Source organism: Aphidius gifuensis, linkage group LG2, assembly GCF_014905175.1.
Source record: "Aphidius gifuensis isolate YNYX2018 linkage group LG2, ASM1490517v1, whole genome shotgun sequence".
Lineage (NCBI taxonomy): Eukaryota > Metazoa > Arthropoda > Insecta > Hymenoptera > Braconidae > Aphidius > Aphidius gifuensis.
In genome coordinates, this window is record NC_057789.1 from 14,452,841 (window position 1) to 14,474,992 (window position 22,152).

General features: G+C 28.6%; 1 protein-coding gene across 6 annotated transcripts in view; it reads left to right on the forward strand.

The window, feature by feature from the left end:
* The window catches only part of LOC122849108 (octopamine receptor beta-2R), a 78,226-nt gene that overhangs the window by 22,896 nt on the left and 33,178 nt on the right, over positions 1-22,152 (forward strand). For 5 of the 6 annotated variants that reach the window (XM_044147703.1, XM_044147702.1, XM_044147699.1 and 2 more), the window contains 2 exons: positions 10,027-11,228; positions 17,603-17,870. In XM_044147703.1, coding sequence (XP_044003638.1) covers positions 10,286-11,228; positions 17,603-17,870 — 1,211 coding nt within the window. In that variant the 5' untranslated portion in view covers positions 10,027-10,285. The remainder of the gene's footprint in view (positions 1-10,026; positions 11,229-17,602; positions 17,871-22,152) is intronic. The other variant, XM_044147701.1, reaches the window with a different exon arrangement.

A 22,152-nucleotide genomic window follows, 5' to 3' on the forward strand; every position in this document is an offset into this window, starting at 1 on the left:
TATAATTATGAATATTTTTTATATAATAACATAATAATATATATATATTCCCAAAAGCACAATGAAAACGAAAAGCTATATAAACAAAGCCTAGCCTCCGTAAAAAAAAAAAAAAACAAAACGAACTATTTGATGTTAAAAAAATTTAATATCAAATATTGATCGATTTTTTCAACATTTTTTTTATGAGCGAATTAACCACAAACACATGATGGTGCATCATCGCCGCCACTACCACCACCATGTATTTGTTCTATTATGATTGCTGCTGTTTATATATGATCAATATTGTTGTTGTTATTTTGATTTCCACTCGGTACATTATTTATTAAATTATTATTTACTCCTGTTGATGTCGTTTCATGGAATGATTCAAAATTTAATCATCTGTTCCATTTTTTTGTCCTTAACAAATTCATTCAAGATCTTGAATTTATTTCGATCATGGCAAGCACGATCATAACAAGCACAAGCACTTGAATAACCACTATCTTGTGTATTATTTGATTATTGGACAGATTTATTTCAAATACTCATTGTTTGATTTAAAATATTATTAAAACTACCAGTACAAGTCTCATGAAAATTACCAGACATTGTATAGGATGTAGTCGTATTAAAAATTTTACTGATTTAGGAATACCAGTACATTTATCAGATGTTTTTGATAATATTTCATTGTCATTAATTGTCTCTTGAAATCCTATACAATCTAAAATACGATCTTTACTATCTTTACGTTTATGTAGTACCAAATTTTATCCACATATTATTTATTGTTGTTTGGTATTGTGATTATGATGTTGCTGTCGTATTATGTCAAGCACTTAAATAACCACTATCTTGTGTATTAATTGTTTATTTAACAGATTTATTTTAGATACTCATTATTTGTTCAAAAATATTATTATAACCACCATTACAAGTCTCATCAAAATTATCAGACATTGGTATAGCACCTCGTCGTATTTTAATTTTCTCTGATTTAGGATTACCAGTACATTTGTCACATTTTTCTGCTAATATTTCAATGTCATTAATTGTTTCTTGAAATCTTATACAATCAAAAAAAACCATCTTTACTATCTTTACGTTCACATGGTACCACATTTCATCCACATATTATTTATTGTTGTTTGGTATTGTGATTATGATGTTGCTGTCGTATTATGTCAAGCACTTGAATAACTATTATCTTGTGTATTATTTGTTTATTTAACAGACTAATTTTAAATAATCTTTATTTGATCAAAAATAACATAATAAATTATATATTGTATATAATAAAAGTTTTAACCTTAATATTCACCTTTGTCTCTTGAATCTTTCATGGAACTAAAATTTTGAAACAAATTTTAAACACATTTTTTCGTATCGTTGTCAAGGGAATAAATAAATAAAACAAGATAAAAAAAAATTTTAAATTACTTTACCTTCATACCGTTACTTTCATTGCATCCATCTTTTGTTTTTTTTTTTTTACTGCCCATTCTAAAGAAGTTTCACTTCAAAAAACTCATTAAACTTGATGGAAAGAAAAATAAACAATAGCATGTGACTTGGGAACATAGCTTAAAGTATCATTATTTAATTTGCGCCATAGATTCGATATTGGATACTGAAGTAAATATAAAGGTTTCCCACACTATCTACTATTACTTTGCACAATTTTATTTTTATAATGTTGTCAAATTGCTCTGGACTTGGAAACCATATTGCTTTGATCTGATTTGGTTTTATAATGTTTGTCAAAGTGCAGTAAGGTTTTAAAAGAATTTCAAAAAAAGCGCAATTTCTGAAAATGATTTTGAAGTTTAAAAAAAAAGTATACATCTAAAAAATCTGTTTTTATTAAAAAGATTCAATTAATTTATAAGATGATCAGAAGACAGAATATTTTTCACATCAATCAAATAATATATTCCAAAAGGCACAAGAAACAAAGGCACGATAAAGACAAAAGGATGTATAAACAAAAGGTTACGTTTATCAGCAAGCATGTGTATGTTGTATATTAGTACATTAGCACACCTGATGAGCAGGAATCGCGCCCATATCCCAACGGCATATGGCGCGCGCACCATCACTGCGATATTGAATACTGTAGCAACATCGATGTGATATTGAATACTGTACTGATATAAATAAAGGTTCTTTCACATCATTCTACTATTATTGCTCAATTTTTATTTTATAAGGTTGTCGAATTGCTCTGGACTTGGCAGCCATAATGCTTTGATCTGATTTTGGTTTTATAATGTTTGTCAAAGTGCAGTAAGGTTTTAAAAGAATTTCAAAAAAAGCGCAATTTCTGAAAATGATTTTGAAGTTTAAAAAAAAAGTATACATCTAAAAAATCTGTTTTTTTTTTTATAAAAAAGTGTGATGTTGATTTAATAAAATGGACAGAAGACATAATATATTTATCTGATCAATCATATTTTAAAATAATTTCCCAAGGAATTGGAGGGTTAGGGTTAGCTTCGTGTCGATAATATATAGGCACGGTAGTTAATCTCGTTTCTCCCACTTTTTTTTTTTTCTCATACTTGACGCGAGGCACTACCGTGCCTCTTGATAAATAGGTTGCATGGGTATGACGTCACAAATTTTTAATTGCTCAATAACTTACTTATTATTAAATATAAATGAAAACTAAAATTACTTCCCTCATTAATATCAATATTCCTCTATCCAATGAGCCTAGTCTCGAATTTTTCCGATGTATAGTAAAATAGATATGAGAACTCGTAAAAGCCAGGCTCTCTCACAGCTACACGCGTCTTCCAAGCATGAGATGTATAAAAGACTGTTAGTCCAGTCAAAAAACTGCGAAGTTCGTCAAATTTCTCAATAAGAGAAATGAAAAATATGGGTAGGTTCCTTGAGACTAGCTGATTATGCATTTTTAAAAGCTGGATTATTTAAAAAAAAACACATAGAAAAAATAATTTTACAAGGATGAAGTTTTGTAACTTTTTGTAAAGGAAAAAGTTTGCAATTATTTGGTTTTTTTAGTTTTTTTTTTATAGAAGGGTTGATTCAATATTGGGGTTCAAAGTTTGAATTATTCGCGTAATCGTTGTGAGTAGTGGGGGAGCTGAAAGTTTCAAGGGAAAGTTGAGAGGGAAATATATTGTAATTATAAAATTACAAATTAATATTCACAAAATAAATTTATTTGTAATAAAATGGATTTATAATATAAAAAAAAATTGACACAAATGAGTAAAATCATAGGTTAGGAATAACATATTGAAAATAGAAAGTAAATAATTATTTATTCCGAATGGATATAATCTCGATGAAACAAAAAAAAAAGATAAACTGAAGAATAACTAACTGTTTTGTAACTTCTTCAATTATTCTATTTATTTTTATACTATGTATTAAACTTGATTAAACTTATTTCGGTAACACAAAGTTTTATTTGACGTCGTTTACTGATAGAATCGAGGGAAAATAATTAACGCAACTCGCGAGACCTAGCGGCCGTCTCTCAACTAATTTTTAACATTTTAAAAATGTTGAATTCAAAATTTAACATTTTTTTAAGTGTTAATATTATGTTTAAAATAAATTGACATTTTTTTGAATGTTAAATTTACATTTTTTCTAATTTTTACATTTTTTCAGATGTTGAAGATACAAAAATGTTAAATTTCTATTTAACACTTAAAAAAATGTTAATAATTTGACATTTTATTTAAACATTTACATTTTTTTTACATTTTACATTTTTTTTTTTACTGTGCTAATGTGTGGATACTGTGGTTTACTGTGCAGGATAAAATTTCGAGTATTAAAAATAATGTGCCGAGACGCAGCTGACCCGTTACGCAAGCCAGTTCCAATGGTTGAGCCGTTGAACATTTTTCTGAATTCATTTAGCTCTTTAAAAAAAGTTCTTCGATTGTTCGCAGATTTTAGGAGAACTATTTTCAGAAGTTTGTAGAAAGTTCGTTGAAATTCGTAGAAAATCGTAGAAAACTCGTAGAAATATTCCCATCATCGATAATTTGGCAAAAATCCTTAAAATATCTCTTAAGGTTCAGAAAAATGATGAATAATACGGAGAAACCTTCCGAAGATATCTTAGAACTTTTTCCTCGCATTAGTCAATTTCGTAGGAAACTCTTAGAAATTTCGTAAAAATTTCGTAGAAATATTTCCATCAGGGAAATAAAAATAATTGTGGCAAACAGCTAAGGAAATAATTTGAACTAATAATTAATTCATTTGGTTACATCCTTCCTTTAGATACATTTGCCGATAGCTTTTTAATTAATTAATTATGGCAAATGTATCGAAGGAAAGGATGTAACCAAATAAATTAATTATTATTCTAGAATAATTCCTAAGCTATTTTGCACAATAATTTTAATTTAAGGTTGGTATTTGGTGGAATTTTTTCGTAATTTTCCTCTGCGTCAAAATCCAGATAATTAGTGTCAAAGTTGACAACTTTAACACGCAAGCATAGGGAGTATAGGTACGTTTGCGCTTGTACTTTTAAAACTCTTAATTTAAATTTTGATTTTTTTCTACAGATTTGTACACTTTACAAATACGAAATCAATGAAAAAAAAATTATCCATTTCCTCAGTGCCGTTTAAAAGATATTGGCTAATTACTTTTTAAAGTTACGGGTTTCAGCCGGCTGAATTACATTGAAAATTTGGGGTACGTTCCAATACCGCCGTTCGGTTTTATTCTTCTAGCTCTATCCTTCTCTCTATCTCTTTTGGCTCAATCTTCCATCTCTTCTTCTATCCTTCTCTTACAAGAAATGTACGGTTTTGAAACTTCCCCCTAAATGTTTATTGCTAGAGTAGTATTAGTGTCTGTAAATATAAGCCGGCAACACTCACACTACTTATGACGCATCAGTAAAGTGAAAAGATTTTAGGCATGAGGGGGCACTATAACTTTTTTATTTAACATACGTTTGTAAGTACCCCTGTGAACCCAAAACGTCGCCCGGTCATGCGATTTAAAAACAACCTTAATATAGAAAATATTGCTGTGGAATTGATTAAGATTATAAGTCGAATTTTTTGGTTACATCCTTTCCGCATCTATTTTTGCCATAATTCATTTATTAAAAACCTTTTGGCAAATGTTGCTAAGGAAAGGATGTAACCAAATAAATTATTTCTGAGTCTGGATTAATCTATATTAAATTTTATTTATGTAAATAAATATTTCTTTACATAAACGAAAAGCTATAGGAAAAATGGTAGCTGAGGAAAAGATGTTGCCTACGTGTGACTTTCTTTGGCTTAATTAATTTTTTGAAAATTAACTGGTAAACAACTTCCTTTCCTTAGCTACTATTTTTCCTATATTTTTATTTATTTAATGAAATAAAAAGCTATGGAAAAAATGATAGCTAAGGAAAAGATGTTGCCTACGTGTTAATTTCTTTATCTTAATTAATTGTTTTATAAATTAACATGTGGCCACATCCTTCCTTAGACATTTTTCCCATTTTTTTTTTTTGTTTTAATAAGTTATTACAAGTATAGAAAATTTAATTAATTTATATAAATTCAAAAAATGCCGATATATGAAATGTAGGTAAAATAGTTATTGAAAAGTCGGTCTTGTAGAAAGCATATATCGGCGCGTTTTATCTGTCTGTCTGTCTCATTTTCTGTCTCTTTTTACGACGAAAATTGTTCTTCTGCGTTGATGTACGGTCCACTAGTCAAAAAAAATAAGCCCTTACCGAAATAAACGTAGTGCTATACAGATCTGTACCCACACTCGATGCGCCTCTCCGGTGGAAGTGTCGAAGTAGGGGATACGAATTTATCACAGCCAGGGCAGGAATCTGGATTATCTGCTCGTGGTGGATCCCCAGCGGAAGAGTCATTAATGAAATGGGCGCTTACTCAATAGCAGATTAATAGCAAGTCAATAGCAAAAAGAATTATGGATTACAAAGGCTGCATTATACTAAACATATTAAAGTGATCTACATAAATTAAGGAAAAAATTAACAATGTTCCTATCACATTATTATAGCGTGATTCGATGTCATTTCTCAATAATCATGGCGAAGAATGATGTTAAATTTTTTTAGGATATGTCCGAGCTGTCATTCGTTGTTATCTGAGTTTTGGTAATTTATGGAAAGTTACCGCGAGAATAAAATGACATGAAACATCCACTCAATAGCTAGTCAATAGCTAGTTAATAGCAAAAAAAAAAAAAAGTCAAATATACGTTATTTATCATTCTTATTGTTTATTGTTGTTGTTCAATTGTTTATTTATTTATTTATTTATTAAGTATTACGCCCTTGTCATTTCGTACTTATGGGCTACATTATATAAGTTTTACAATTACAAGTTTGTTTCTTAATAATATGTATTATTATATATGTAAAGAGATGAGTATATATTAATGAGATAAACATGTGGTAGTAGACAGTCGCTGATGACCACGTGACGATCTACGATTGTGACAGAGTGCCATATGTATATGACGATTCACGGCTGTAGCGGAGTGACACATAGACTTCCACGTCGATCCACAACCAGATGATCATTATTGGAGTTTCGAGAAGATTGTACAGATTCTCGAAAACGAGCCTTTATTTTACATCGCCCTGAGTTGCCTTAAATGACAACTTTTTCGATGGAAAATTACTGTATAGACTCTGCACTATCTAACAATAATTTTTGTTTGCCGTAGTCCGGAATCGAACTCGAGACGTTTGAGTGAAGAGTTAAGAGCGCTATCCACTACACCAAACGAGCCGGCTAATTATATTGTTTTTTTTTATTGTTTTTTTTTTTTATAATTTTATGGAATATCGTTGAAAACTTTAAAAAAACGATATAATAAACAATTAAACAACAACAATAAACAGTAACAATGTTAAATACCGTATTTTAGACTTTTTTTTTTGCTATTAACTATCTATTGACTAGCTATTGACTGGATGTTTCATGTCATTTTATTCTCGCGGTAACTTTCCATAAATTACCAAAACTCAGATAACAACGAATGACAGCTCGGACATAACCTAAAAAAATTGAACATCATTCTTCGCCATGATTATTGAGAAATGACATCGAATCACGCTATAATAATGTGATAGAAACAATGTTAATTTTTTCCTTAATTCATGTAGATCAATTTAATATGTTTAGTATAATGCAGAGCCTTTGTAATCCATAATTCTTTTTGCTATTGACTTGCTAATAATCTGCTATTGAGTAAGCGCCCATGTCATTAATAAGTCGCTATCAAACTGTTGTTGAGTGTTCCGCTAGGGATGTCTACCAAGTCAACACTGACATTCAGGCGAAAATAGATGTCACTACCGAGGCTACTCATAAACCAGTGGTATTAATTAGCGTCTTACAGCAGTCCAATTCACAGGGCAAAATAAATTTTACACTTTAGGGTTTTTTTCCGATGGCGGCGCTTGAAAAACTTCTCGTCTGGATTGGGTATAAGCAGAGTGAAGCCATAGATGATTTTTACCTCGGAAGTGACGGAAACCTCCTATACCCACTCCACACGGCGAGCACAAAATGTCGGACTAATGGGACCTCGGTGGCTTCACTCTGCTTATACCCACTCTATTCTTGTCAAACCTCTATGCTGAATGTAATTCATGATTAGAGAGCTTATTTTTTCTGTGTTACGTTGGAGTTCACATCGATCGTATATGATTATGAATTATGACATATGTATGTCGATTGTGAATAATTGGAGTGATTAGAGCTATATTGACTCAAGCTCGAAAATAAAATTTGGAAAAAATGATAAAATAGTATAAGAGAAAGCAATACTAATATAAACTTCGAAAAAAAACTTGTTTTGGTAACCTATCATTATTAATATATTTATTAATTTTTTTTTTTTTGTACAAAGACAAATTATAATTTGCTTAATTGCATTATTTTGAAAATTGTAAGTTCTCTAAAATAATTTAAATAAAGTTCTCTCATCTAACGTACGTATCAAATGGATTGGATACTTTACTAATCATATTATTTCTTCTCATATTATAAATACGTAATATTCTATGTTTATCTTCTTCTTCTTGTTCTTCTACATTATTCAAGTGGGCTCCAACAATAGCAAACACATGATAAACCAAGTACAATGACAGATTAAGCACGCCTTTGTTGTTTATAAATGGTCGTATATGGTGTACATATATGATCGATGTGAACTCTAACGTAACACAGAAAAAATGAGCTCTATAGTCATGAATTACATTTAGCATAGAGGTTTGGCAAGAAGTTTTTCAAGCGCCGCCATCGGAAAAAAAAGGCCCTAAAGTGTAAAATTAATTTTGCCCTGTGAATTGGACTGCAGACCAGACCTCTAGGGATGTGCGATAGTTCTAAAAGACCGATAATAATATATCGGCAATATTTATAAAATAATATATATCGGCCGATATATATTTGAAAAAAATATCGATATATCGATACTATCGGGGAAAAAATATTATCGATATATATTGGTAAAAATAAAATAAATATCATGACTATTTTAAATTTCTTAATTTAATTTATGATAGTAACTCTTTATTTTATAATCAGATTATTTTTTTTTCTCTAAAAAAAGATTTTTCAATTTAAGAATCATATTTTTTTTTAAATAAAATATATTAGTGAAAGTATCATGACATACCATTGAGCCCATTACCATCCATAAATGCACATAAATGTACGAACACCAAAATAATTATAACTAAAAACATTTTACTTTTATAAATAATAACAGAAACATGTTAAATAAGTATATATTTAGACTACTTTAGCAAACAGTTTGATATGCATTTGAAATATAAAAAAAAATACACTTTTCTAATATATTTTTCGAAAGAAAAAAAAATTAAATATATAAAAAAATAATTAAGCTAAAATACAACTATAAATACTAATGAGTAGTATCAATATCATTATTAGCATAAGTCATATTGAAAACTAAAAAAATAGAAAATATCATGGAAAATACACAGGCAGCTGGTGACGATTTTCTAGAATAAAAAGTAGATTACATATCATACCATTTAATATGAATTAAATGTTGCCAAAATCCATTTCAATTAATCTCACTTTTCTGGTGTTAGTGAATTTATTTTAATTACATCACTGAAGTTTTGGTGCAACAAAGTCATTCTAAATTCATAAAAAGAAAATAGTTGAATTGACTTATGATAAAATTATATAAATCTTTCAACGAACTTACTCTGTATCTTCTTCATGAAAATCATAAATAAAATCATTGTTTACCATATATTTATAATATATAAACTTAATCCATAGATTCAATGACTATAAACAAAAGAAAAAAACATTATTTTTTGTTGAGGTTATGTTTTTGTTGTTATTTGCTAATCAATTGTTCCTCGTATTGTTTTCTCATTTTATCATCATTTTAATATATGTACGTACATTTACCTGGTATTCCAGGTACTGTGTATTGAGTAATTAAATATAATTTTCTTTTTATTCTTCACCAAACAAAATATAAAAAATAATATTGTTGTTTTGTTTTTATTTATTTTTTTTTTTGTCGGTAATAGAAATATTTTCTTGAAAAAAAATACCCGATATTTTTTATAAAAACTATCGGATATTGATATATCGGGTCAAAAAAATATCGGCCAACTATCGCACATCCCTACAGACCTCTAATTATTTTCGGGAGAGCGAGATCTGCCAAATCTCGTTTCAGTTTATAATAATATTTCGTAGTGTAGTAGCTAAACAACATAACCTGTTTAAACAATATGACATTTTATTTGAAATAAAAAAAAACAATTACACTAATTGATAATTGCACATAACCCACGGGAGTATTGAAAATTTTAATTTTGGTTACATGTGGTTTTTCTCTCAAGTTACTCTTTTTTTAGTTGTCAAATTGAGATATTCATTTTTAATCAAATTATTTGAACTAACAGAAAAATATTGACTATCATTTTTTGTGGGGAATTTCAAGTTACTCTTTCGTTTATTTTGAATTGAAATTCTTCTATTTTTTCAGATAAACTCCATGATGTTCATGCATGACAGAGATTGATTCTGGATCTAAACTCTTTGGTCTAACTTCCCATCATCAATGTGGCTTAAGACTACGTTAAAAATGATAGGTGCTCCATCAACTACATGTCACATAGGTACTCCTATAAAATAATACTTATTTCTTTATAATTAAGGATAATCAGATACAAAAATTTACAAGATCGGAATAATCAGCATCAAGTGTCATTATCGTCGTCGTCGCCGTCTCCGTTAGGTTGAGAATGGCGACGACGCAAGATCCAACGACATTGGACACAACTTCGAAACTGTCAGATTTGTTGGGAACATCGAATCATCACTTTAACTTTACGAGCACAAGCTTTGTGACACCAGACTGGCCAGATACATCCGTCGCAGTCGGAAAAGGCTGTTTTCTTGGTGTAATAATAATTGGAGCTGTTTTTGGTAATTTACTTGTGATTGTATCAGTAATGCGTCACAGAAAACTCCGAATAATAACGAATTATTTTGTTGTATCATTGGCACTCGCTGACATGTTGGTTGCCATGTTTGCTATGACATTTAACCTAAGTGTACAGGTAACAGGTCGTTGGTTGTTTGGTTACTTTATGTGTGACGTATGGAATTCTCTTGATGTATATTTCAGCACAAGCTCTATATTACACTTAATGTGTATATCTGTTGATCGATATGTTGCGATCGTAAAGCCGCTCAAGTATCCAATATATATGACGAAAAAAGTTGTTTTTTACATGCTACTTGCATGCTGGTTCGCACCAGGCATAATATCGTTTGTACCAATATTTAATGGATGGTACACAACAATCGACAATAACAATTATCGCCACATGCATCCTGATATTTGTGAATTCAAAGTCAATGAGGTCTATGCAATACTGTCATCGAGCATATCATTCTGGATTCCATGCACCATCATGACCCTTACTTACTTAGCGATATTCAAAGAAGCTAATCGTCAAGAAAAGCAGATGCATAGTAGGATGGGAAACGTCATGTTGCTAAGTCATCGACCAAGTCGTGATTTGAACAATATTAACGGTGAATTAAATAATAGCGGCTCATCAAAGACGCTAACACTTAATGAAATTAATACTGATCATCTTCATACACCAACGAAAGACAAGAATCTTATCAAAATGAAACGAGAGCACAAAGCTGCAAGGACTCTCGGAATAATTATGGGTACATATTACTCTGCACTAAGAGAATTTTAACGTTAACCTCACGAAGTAATACCACTAAACTACGCTCTAAGGTCATTTCCGTGGTTATTTAGTAATTTCAGAGTAAGTTATTGATGATTTTTCGTGGACTTTATATTAAAACCCCGTGAATATTTCCAAGTTATGCCAGATACGACATTTACCTTATATATTAATGTAATTTTCTTGAATAATTCCAGTCGACAACCATATATTCTTGTAACCCGAAAAAAGTAAGTATTAAATAGCAATATTGACGGTTGCACAGGAAATCAATATCATTTATTTAATTCCACGGAATAGCGCATAAAATATTTTCTACAATGACCAACTATCTTTCACGGGATAACCACGTAAAAATAAATAGAATTTAAGAAAAGGAGAGAGCTCGAGAACTACGTGATTACCCTGTGGAAATTGAGCGCACCATTATAACTTTACGGGTAAAAACGTAGTTTTCGAAGCCCAAGAAAATACGACGTTGCTCTAGGTGAAAAACCAAACATAAAAAATTTAGAAAAAAAAAAATACAATCATTCAAAGAATTAAAAAATACCTATTATTGATATTATTTTTTATATTCGTTGGGAGACAATTGTAACGTGCTCGCAACTGAATTTCCACTTTTATAGATTGATTTTTATGGTGAATTTTAAACAATCATCAATTTTATATAGAATATTTCTCTTTTCTCACATGCGTGATTTGATCCTCGAGTTGGACGCCATTTGTAACACGTGAATTTCTTCCACTTTTACGTTTTCATTATTTTAATATTTTTGATGTGTAAACATCTTTAGGCGTGGGTTGGGTATGGAGTAAAAGGAAAAAACACAGAGTTTAGACGTCAGATCCGGTAACGGATCTGGGCAGGAATCCATTTTCTGTCAGTCTACATTGCGCCTTGCAGCGCCATGGTAATCGGTCGGTAACCGTTACCATCAGGTGTTCTGTAGTATAGATGAATTTAAATGCGCGTATTTATATATTTAATTAATTTATTATTATATATATATGCGCCTTTGTATATATTAATATACAAGTATTTTATTTGTATTTATTAGTTATACTTGCATTTGTTAGGCGAAGTAAAGTTCATATTAAACATATATATACATGCATATGCAAGTATTTTTTATTTACAAGATTAATATACATATTATTATTGTGAATATAAAATAATATTTCCTAAATTCAAAACATAATATTGAATTATTATACAATAATAATTTATTTATAATATTGACTAATTTTATGTTTTAAAAAAAGAGAAATAGACATTGATGTGTTAGTTTGAAAGAGAAAATTATTATTGTAATTATACAGAGGAATTTCAGAAGATATTATCATAACCAAGACAACATGTTTTTTTCACGGAAAAAATACGGAAAAAATTCCTACGAATGCGCAAAGTGGTTAAAAATGGAGTTGAAATATGGAAAAAACGGCTATTTATCGGTTATATATAGTATAGTTATTGAAATAACGATTAACTCTCACATTTAATAATGGCAATCAATGAATCTCGTCAAGTAAAAAAAAAAGTCAACATAAAAAAATTCGATATAGCGAATAGTTTTCGAGTTATAATAACTTATATGTTTCGATATATTAAATTTTTTTTTTTAATATTAATAAAGGCAATCGATGAAACTCGCCAAGCTAAAAAAAAAGCACAAATAACAATTTTTATATCTCGAATATTTATCAAATTATCGATATTTTTTTTTAAATGTATACAATTTTTTTTTTTTTCATAAAAAAAAGTCGAAATTTTTGTTTTTTTTTTAAAAAAAAAACTACTAATTATTGATCTTTGCGTATTGTTAAGCACGAATATATATTTTTTTTTCAAAAATAATGAATATATCCAAGTTTTTTTTACTTGGTCGCTAGGTTTTTTACTTAGCTATATTTTTTACTTAGCTATATTTATAGCCAAACACACAATATCTACATAATTTTACCAGCTATAATTTTTGCTTAGCTATATTTGTTACTTAGCTATTTTTTTTACTTAGCTATATATTTATAGCCAAACACACAATATCTACATAATTTTACCAGCTATATTTTTAACTTAGATATATTTTTTACTTAGCTATTTTTTTTACTTAGCTATATTTTTTACTCAGCTATATTTTTTACTTAGCTTTATTTTTTACTTAGCTATATTATATTATCAATTATGAAAAAAATTATCATAAACATTAGAAAGATATCGATAATTCGAAAACTATTCGCGCGATCGAAAAATTGTATTCGATTTTTTTTTCTCCTTGATGAGTTTAATCGACTTCCATTATTAAATTAATAATTTAAAAAAAAATCGATATATCGAAATTTTAAAAAATATTATAACTCGAAAACTATTCAAGATATCGAAATTTTTTGAAAGACATCTTCTTCTCCCCGACGATCTCTATTGATTGCCATTGTTAAATTTGAGAATTAATCGTTATTCCAATAACTATACGACATATAACCGATAAATAGCCGTTTTTTTCATATTTCAACTCCATTTTTAACTCCTTTGCGCATTCGTAGGAATTTTTCGTAGAAACACGCCGAAGATGTTTACACATAATAAACCCGCGAGTCTAGATGGCTCACAAATTTTTTTTTAGAAATTGAAGGTCCAGATGCAATAACCACCCGCACTTTCGAAGCCCAAGAAAACACAACGTTGCTCTAGATATAAAATCGAACATAAAATTTAAAAAAAAAAAAATACAATTATTCGAAAAATTAAAAATTACATATTTTTCTTCGAATAAATTTTTTCTAATTATGATCAATTAACGCGTTAAAAATTTAAATGAACAAATTTCTTCTGATAACTTATTAACTTGTAATAACTTTATTAAAAATCAATGAATTAATTTGAATGGAAAAAATTATTTGTTCATATTGTTGAAATTTTTTTTTATTATATTATATTTTTTTTATAAAAAAACTCGATTTATCTAACTTTAAACGAAAAAGGAGTTTGAAAATTGAGTAACTTGTCAGTGATAATATTGTGTAGCACTATATCAAGAAGGTTTTTTTTAAATTATTCACTTTGTTAATAATTTAACAACAAATTGCAAGCCACTGTTAAGGCTACCGAAGTAGAAAGTGAGATCAAGTTTTAATCGAATCTTGATCAGGCAACATTGATTCCAAAACCATTCTTGATCAAGATACATGTTTTGTGTTATTGAATTGGAAAGAAAAATTATTTACTTATTTATTTGTTGTACTATTATGTGTGTTGTCATAGAGAGGAGTGAGATAATTATAGAGCGCGGAAGTTTTTTTTTTTTTTTCCAACACACGCTGACCAAGGATTGAACCGACAGTTTTTTTTTTTTTTTTCAGAAAAGAATATTTTATCAACGTTTAAAAAAAAAATCGTAATAATACAAATAATATAAAATGAATTTTGTGATGAGGAAAAATATTTTTTTATTCTAGAAATTTATAATTAAAAAATTCAGCCAACGATAATGGTACTGCGGTTAAAGTTCTGGCTTTGTGACAGGGAGGTCACAAGTTCGATCCTGACCACCGACCACCGATGTCATGAATGAAGAGTTCTGCTACATCATAATTTCTCTGCTTTAAATAATTTAGTTTGAACGCATTACAAAAAGTCTACATCCAGGACTGTCGCAAAAATGAGTTGTAAAGAGTTGTCGTTTGGAAATACAGAAAGACATATGTAGAAATGAAATACTGTGAGATACCGTGTTATAAACTTCTTTATACAAGGAGTGTGTCACGTTAAACAATTCAGTTTTTTATAATCAATAATAAATAAATTGATTGACTAATTCTTGATCAAGTTTGTATCAGACTGGCCTTATTAAGAATGAATTAAAGTATTCCTGATGCTAACTTGACCAGGATAAAAAAAAAAAAACACAAGTAACAAAATAAATATTATTTTAAAGCAAGACGGTCTTAGTCAAGAAGACTTAAAGTTTTCTTGATTCTATCTTGATTAAGATATATTTAAAAAAAAGTAGCAGTTACGAAATGAATATTTTTGGATCAATTCTTGATCAAGTTTGAATCAAGATGGCCTTAGTCAAGAAGAATTAAATTTTCCTTGATACTATCTTGAGCAGGTTATTTTTAATAAAGCTACTTGATCAAATCTCGATCAAAACTTGATCAGGATTCCTGCATGCTCGCGCGTTTGTATATTTATATAAATACAAACGCTATACGCGCAATTTTCCATTTCAAATTTTTAATGCGTTAACCAATTATCATAAAAAAAAAAACTATTTGAAGAAAAATATGTTTTTTTTTCAATTCTTTGAATGATTTCCCTGGTAGAATTCTGTGTGATTCAATTAGTTTCAATCCATTCGTTAGCTAATTTTAATGGCTAAAAAGTAGATACAATATAAGTAGGCATTTAACAGCTAATAAATAGCCATCTACAATAGAAAAATTTTCGTTTCTAACAAAATAGGTAATAAGTAGGTAATTGTTAGAGTCAACGATTAGATTCATTTTATTCTGAGCGCCCTCTGTAATTAGAATCATGATGACTATTTCTTATCTAAAATATCACCCATAAAATAGCTAATAAATAGGTAAAGATTACTGCTACATATTCGTTTTATTTTAATGCTCCAGAGGGCACCGGAGTAAATTTAGAGACTTACAGTGGACTGGGTATAAGAACTGCAAGAACTTAGATTCAATGTACAACTGTCAGTGAATAATATAATTTATTTTTTTAATTTACAATCAACAAAGTGGCGTAACAAAATTATTTAATTTCATTTAAAAATCAAAAAATAAAGTAAGTAAAATTTTGATATAAATATTTTATTAAATTTTCATTTTTTTTAATTGGTTTTTTTTGTAAATTTTTTTTGCAGTTATTTGAGTGAAAAATTTTGAGGTTAAATGTTGTAAGTACACTATCATTTACCATAGTAATATTTTTTTTTAAAGTAAAATTATTTGCCATTTATTGAAATGTAAATAAAATATTAAATACAGTACAATTATTTTGAGTTTTTTGGTAATGTTGATTTCTATTGTTTAGGTTTAAAATATCTGGAAATAAAGACCCAACACCATGAAGTTTTATTCAATTAAAATCACAAGGAAGACTTCCGAAAAAAAATCTATTGAGCTACTGGTGATTGTCTTGGAATAAAACTGGTATAAAATGCAGCGAAAAATCAAGTGAAATATTGTAAATTTGTATTATTGCAAAATAAAAAAAAAAATTATCATTATTATTGTGATTATTATTATTAAACCTATGGGTGAACTCGTAAATACCTAACATTTAGCTATTTACATGCCCATATTAAAACTAACTGTTAGCTAAAAAATGGCTATTTATGAGTCTAATAGAGATAGCTATCCAATTGGAAGATACCGCTTACATTTATCCCTCATAATCGCCTAAATATTAGTCTAAGAATCAGCTAACTGTGAGTTTGAATCTAATAGAAATAGCTAATCATTAGCTATGTATGGGACAGAATTTCTACCAGGGTTTATTTTATTTTTTTTCCAATTTTTCATGTTTGATTTTTTATCCAGAGCAACGTCGTGTTTTCTTGGGCTTTGAGCGTGCGGCCGGTTATTGCATCCGGACCCTCAATTAACAAATCTAGATTAATTTCTCTGCAATATTTTCTATAGTGAAATGAAATTAAAATTTCACATTTACATACATAAATACCCTCAACTATAAATCTAACCTTCAAATTGTGTCAATCAGATATCTTAATAGTTAACATACGCATATACCTATATTTTAACTATTAAGTTTGAGAAGTTAAGAAATTTTAAAAATATACAGCTTGTACGAATGCTCCTGCACGTAAGGGTTTAGTAATTAGGAAGTTGTAGAATCAAACTCAGTTAGGGAAAAAATTTATGTAAAATAATAGGTCATCCAAAAATACATAAAATTGTCAATATAAAATACGTATACTCTTGTTGAATTTTTTTTTGCAATAATTTTTCATGTAAGGAAAAAAAAAGGTTGTATTTTAACTTTACGTGACAGGTAGAAATTTTTACGGAATACCCCGTTAAAATTACAAAATTTTACATGAGAGATGAATTTATCTTTTTTATGTACAATCCCGTGAATTTTCCTTCGTTCCCCTCCGAAATTTACATAGTAACTTAAGAATATCTAGTCGTAGACGTTAGAGCGTAATCTGGCGACATTACCGCGTGATTATAAAATGATTTCCACTGATAATTCACGAACGAATTCTCTTAGTGTAGCGTCAAGTAATTTATAAAAAATTATATTTAATCATTGAAAAACTGTGTTTTTTAATTTTTAATTTGTAATATATGTATTGATTACAATTAAAGGTACATTCATACTGTGTTGGTTACCATTTTTTCTATGGTATGTTACAACCAGTTTGTGTGGTTCACATTGTTCATGTCCAGATATCGTAGTCCATATTGTATTTTGGATTGGTTACATGAATTCTGCCCTCAATCCACTGATTTATGCATACTTCAACAGAGACTTCCGAGAAGCCTTCAAAAATACTTTGCAGTGTGCTTTTTGCTCACTTTGTAGGAGAGAACCATTCGATCTGGAAGCACTTGATATTCGTCGACCATCTTTGAGGTATGAAAGCAAATTTTTACTACTTTATTTTCATGATTACAAGATATTATTTTTGTATATCATTGCTTTACTGACACTAACTAAAAAGTTATAGTTTTGAAAAAAAAATTGCATTGAAACAACTAATGTTCTCTTGAATATTTTCGGCTTCAGATTGAATATGAGACTTACTAAAAAAATGCCATGTTTATCAATAACGAATAAAATTATTAATAAAACAAATCACAGCAACATACGCAATAATTTAAATAAAAGAATATTTTGGTTACATCTCATAAAAAAAATAATTTAAGTTAGAAACTTCCTTATCAAGGTTTCGAATTCATTTCATCACGATTTTGTTATTCACTATCACGCCAATAGAGTAATATTAAACTGTTAGTTGTTTTGTTTTATCATTGTGATGTTTGTTTGTCAATACGTTCATATCAGACATTTTTATAGTTAATTCACTCAACTGTTTGATTATTTTAGCTGCCATTTTGAGGAAAATTATACGTATTTTTTTTTTTTTTTTCATTTTTTTTATAGGCTTTTTGCGGTATCATACATACACTAAAAAAAAAAATCTCGACGATGTTTTCAATGTACAAAAATTTCAGCTTTTCGAAAAAAAATATTTCACATTAAATGGAGTTCTAAAAAATTTTAAAAATTCAATTTAAAAATTAAAATGCAATTTGTGGTGAGTGCGCCATTTTTTTTAATTTTTGAACTAGATATTTTTAAAAGCTGCGAAGTTTCACATAAAATACGTCAAAGTCAAGTTGGAGTCTCTGTAAGAATTTGAGGATCATTGGACGTTTAACAAAAAAACGATAAAAATAATAAAATTTTCAATTTTTTTTTTTTTTTTTTGAGTATTTTGATGTGTAAACATCTTTAGGCGCGGATTGGGTATAGAGTAAAAGGAAAAACATAGAATTTAGACGTCAGATCCGTTAACGGATCTGGGCAGAAATCCATTTTCTGTCAGTCTACATTGCGCCTTGCAGCGCCATGGTAATCGGTCGGTAACCGTTACCATCAGGCGTTCCGTAGTATAGAATTTAAATGCAAGTATTTATATATTTATTTATTTATCATTATATATGGGGCATTCCAAGTCAAATCACCGAGTCATCGGCCTGACCCCTACCGATTCACTTGGAAATTTTTTTCTAGGTGTATTTTGGACCAAAAAACGACCTTATTTTTTTTCAATTTTTTTCCACCATTTTTACACCATAAAATAATTTTTTTTTTCCTACTATCGAGTATTTCTCAAATTAGACCAGGTACAAAATTCTGAAATTTTTCCCATATCATCTCGAGGTAAAAACAAGTGTTACGTACCAGGTTGATTTAATTAAATTAGTCTATGAAATAACAAAAGAAAAGAAGAATATTGAACTTGAAAAATAATAATATAATTTATTAGGAATAATTTAATTCAATCAACCTGATATTTAACGTTTTATTTAAAATCCTCGTATTTTGTTATTCCCTACAGGGTAACGGGTTAGGAGGGAATGTATAAATTTTGTAGATTCTACCTTGTTTATTGTGGTTTATCCAAAAGTAATTTGTTGAGAGCGTGTCAAATCGGATGGTCGCCTGATGATGTTGAAACTTTCGAATAATCCAATAGGTAATACAACTCGTAGCACAGAAAACAACACCCCGGAGAAATTCACAGTAAATGTTAGGATTTAGGAAGGGTATATTTTGTAGGAATAATTATTTTACACAGTTATTTAATTAAATTTTTTATGCACTGATAATATTATTTGTTTATTATTAACTTCTTCAAAGGATTAAATTTATTTTGTTTTAAAATTTTATCAATTAATATGATCAATAATATAATATAAATTTATGAAATATTACTAAGTATTTGTTTTGAATTAAATTGATTCAATATTTTAATTAGATGTTGTTCAGATTGAAGTCATCGCGAGAGTGACGCTTCTTAAAATTAAAAATAAAATTATTCCCATAAAATTTAATTATTAGGTAGGGATGAAAAGTGGTGCCATTTCTTGCACCAATGAAATGCAATGGTTCCCATAGTAGTCAGCATATTGTAATTGTTTAAACATTTAATAAATAATAATTTAGCAACTTCAACGGATGTGGCATCTCGCGTTGCAGAGGTGACTTTGAAAACTGCTTACCCAAAATTTATGTAAAAATTATAAAAATAAATTGTTTTATAAAAAATGCAAAATATGAATTTTATTCCGTGTGAAAATAAAAATAAATAATTTATTATAAAAAGGAAAATTTTATTGCTTGCTCAACATCTATTGAATTTGTTAATTTATTATTTATTATTGTTTATTAATTCTAATTTATACCAAGAGGTAACACAAGTCACCCATAAAAATTTGGGAATGGGCCGAGAATAATTACTAATTTTTTTTATAACTGATTAAAAAAAATTTTTTTTACGAATTTTAAAAATAAAAAAATTTAATAATGGTTTCTTGTAGAGAAATCAAAAATAAAAATAAATGATATTTTGATGAATTTTGTTTTGCCCTATATTTAAGGATGGAAAGATAGAAAAACTGCGATGCTTAAAATTCAATTTTTGAAGCTTTTACCCTCGAAATATGGAAAGAACCAAAATTTGCCCGGATATCATTTATTTTTATTTTTGATTTCTCTACAAGAAACCATTATTAGATTATTTTAAAATTGGTAAAAAATTTTTTTTTTAATCAGTTATAAAAAAATTAGTAATTATTCTCGGCCCATTCCCAAATTTTTATGGGTGACTTGTTTTTACCTCGAGATGATATGTGAAAAATTCCAGAATTTTAAACCTGGTCTAATTTGAGAAATATTCGATAGTAGGAAAAAAAAAATTATTTTATGGTGTAAAAATGGTGGAAAAGAATTGAAAAAAAATGAGGTCGTTTTTTGGTCCAAAATACACCTAGAAAAAAATTTCCAAGTGAATCGGTAGGGGTCAGGCCAATGACTCGGTAATTTGACCTGGAATGCCCCATATATATATATATAGTTTTGATTTTTCAGGATTTTTTAAGAATGTACCAGCTTTTCCATGCTTTTTTACTCAAAAACTATTGACTGAATTAAAAAAATTATAGAGACAAAAAAGTTTCACTTTTACTTATAACTTACAAAAAAAAACTTTGAAAAATTGTTTCAACAATTTTTCCACCATTAATTGTTAAATAAACAATTGAAATCGATTTTTCTCAAACTTGGACCCGATTGTTTTTTTTTTTTTTTTTATCAATAAATAATCTTTAAAATATAAAAAAATTTTGAGCAAATTATAAGTAAAGCATTTCCATAATTTTTCAAGGTACGAATAAATAAAGAGTGAAAAACACGGTCCGCGCGCTGTCTCTGATAGAAGTGTATATCTATATAAAGTCGAGCGGCACACAGGACCGTGTTTTTCACGCTTTATTTATTCGTATCTCAAAAAGTTATAAAAATGCTAAACTTATAATTTGCTCGTTAATTTCTTATATTTTAAGGATTATTTATTGATAAAATAAAAAAAACAATTGGGTCAGGGTTTGAGAAAAATCGATTTCAATTGTTCATTTAAGGTTGCTTATAAATAATTAAATCGTCACTCAATTTTTTTTTTTTTTGGCTCATTTTTCAAATGAAATAAATATCTATACTCTCAATTTTTTTCAATTTTTTTTGACGTCGTTTTTTTGAGATAAATAATGTCAAAGTTGACAACTTTTATACGCGAGGATAGGACTATAAGTTGATATACCGTACATTATTATTTTTAACGAGTTCGTTTTTCACTAAAAAATTTTCAAATTACTATCAAATTGTAGTGCTCGGCAAGACGAATACGATTAAAAAATTTGAGTTTTTTCTGACGTTGATTTTTAAAAATATTTAATGTTAAATTTTGAAATTTTCGCAACGAGAGGACATGAGAGAATTGCGATCCGGCAACACTGCTCTCTTCTCCTTGTTTACTTTTCACTTATACACCAACGTTATACACCAACGTGACATACACAATGATGCGCTGTAGTAGTGGTAGTATATAAAAAAATACAGTGTCTCACGATTTCCATTTTGCTTGCTGGAATAGTGTTGGTGCCTATCTGTTTACACACACACTACGATTTTTAAGGCAAAAGCGTAACAAAATTTTTGAAGAGGGGCCACAAAATGAACGTAGTGGTATACGAGTCCTCCAAGCCTAAATAATAGTACGACTATGTCCCTTGTAAGCAACCTTAACAATTAATGGTGGAAAAATTCTTTAAACAATTTTTCAAAGTTTTTT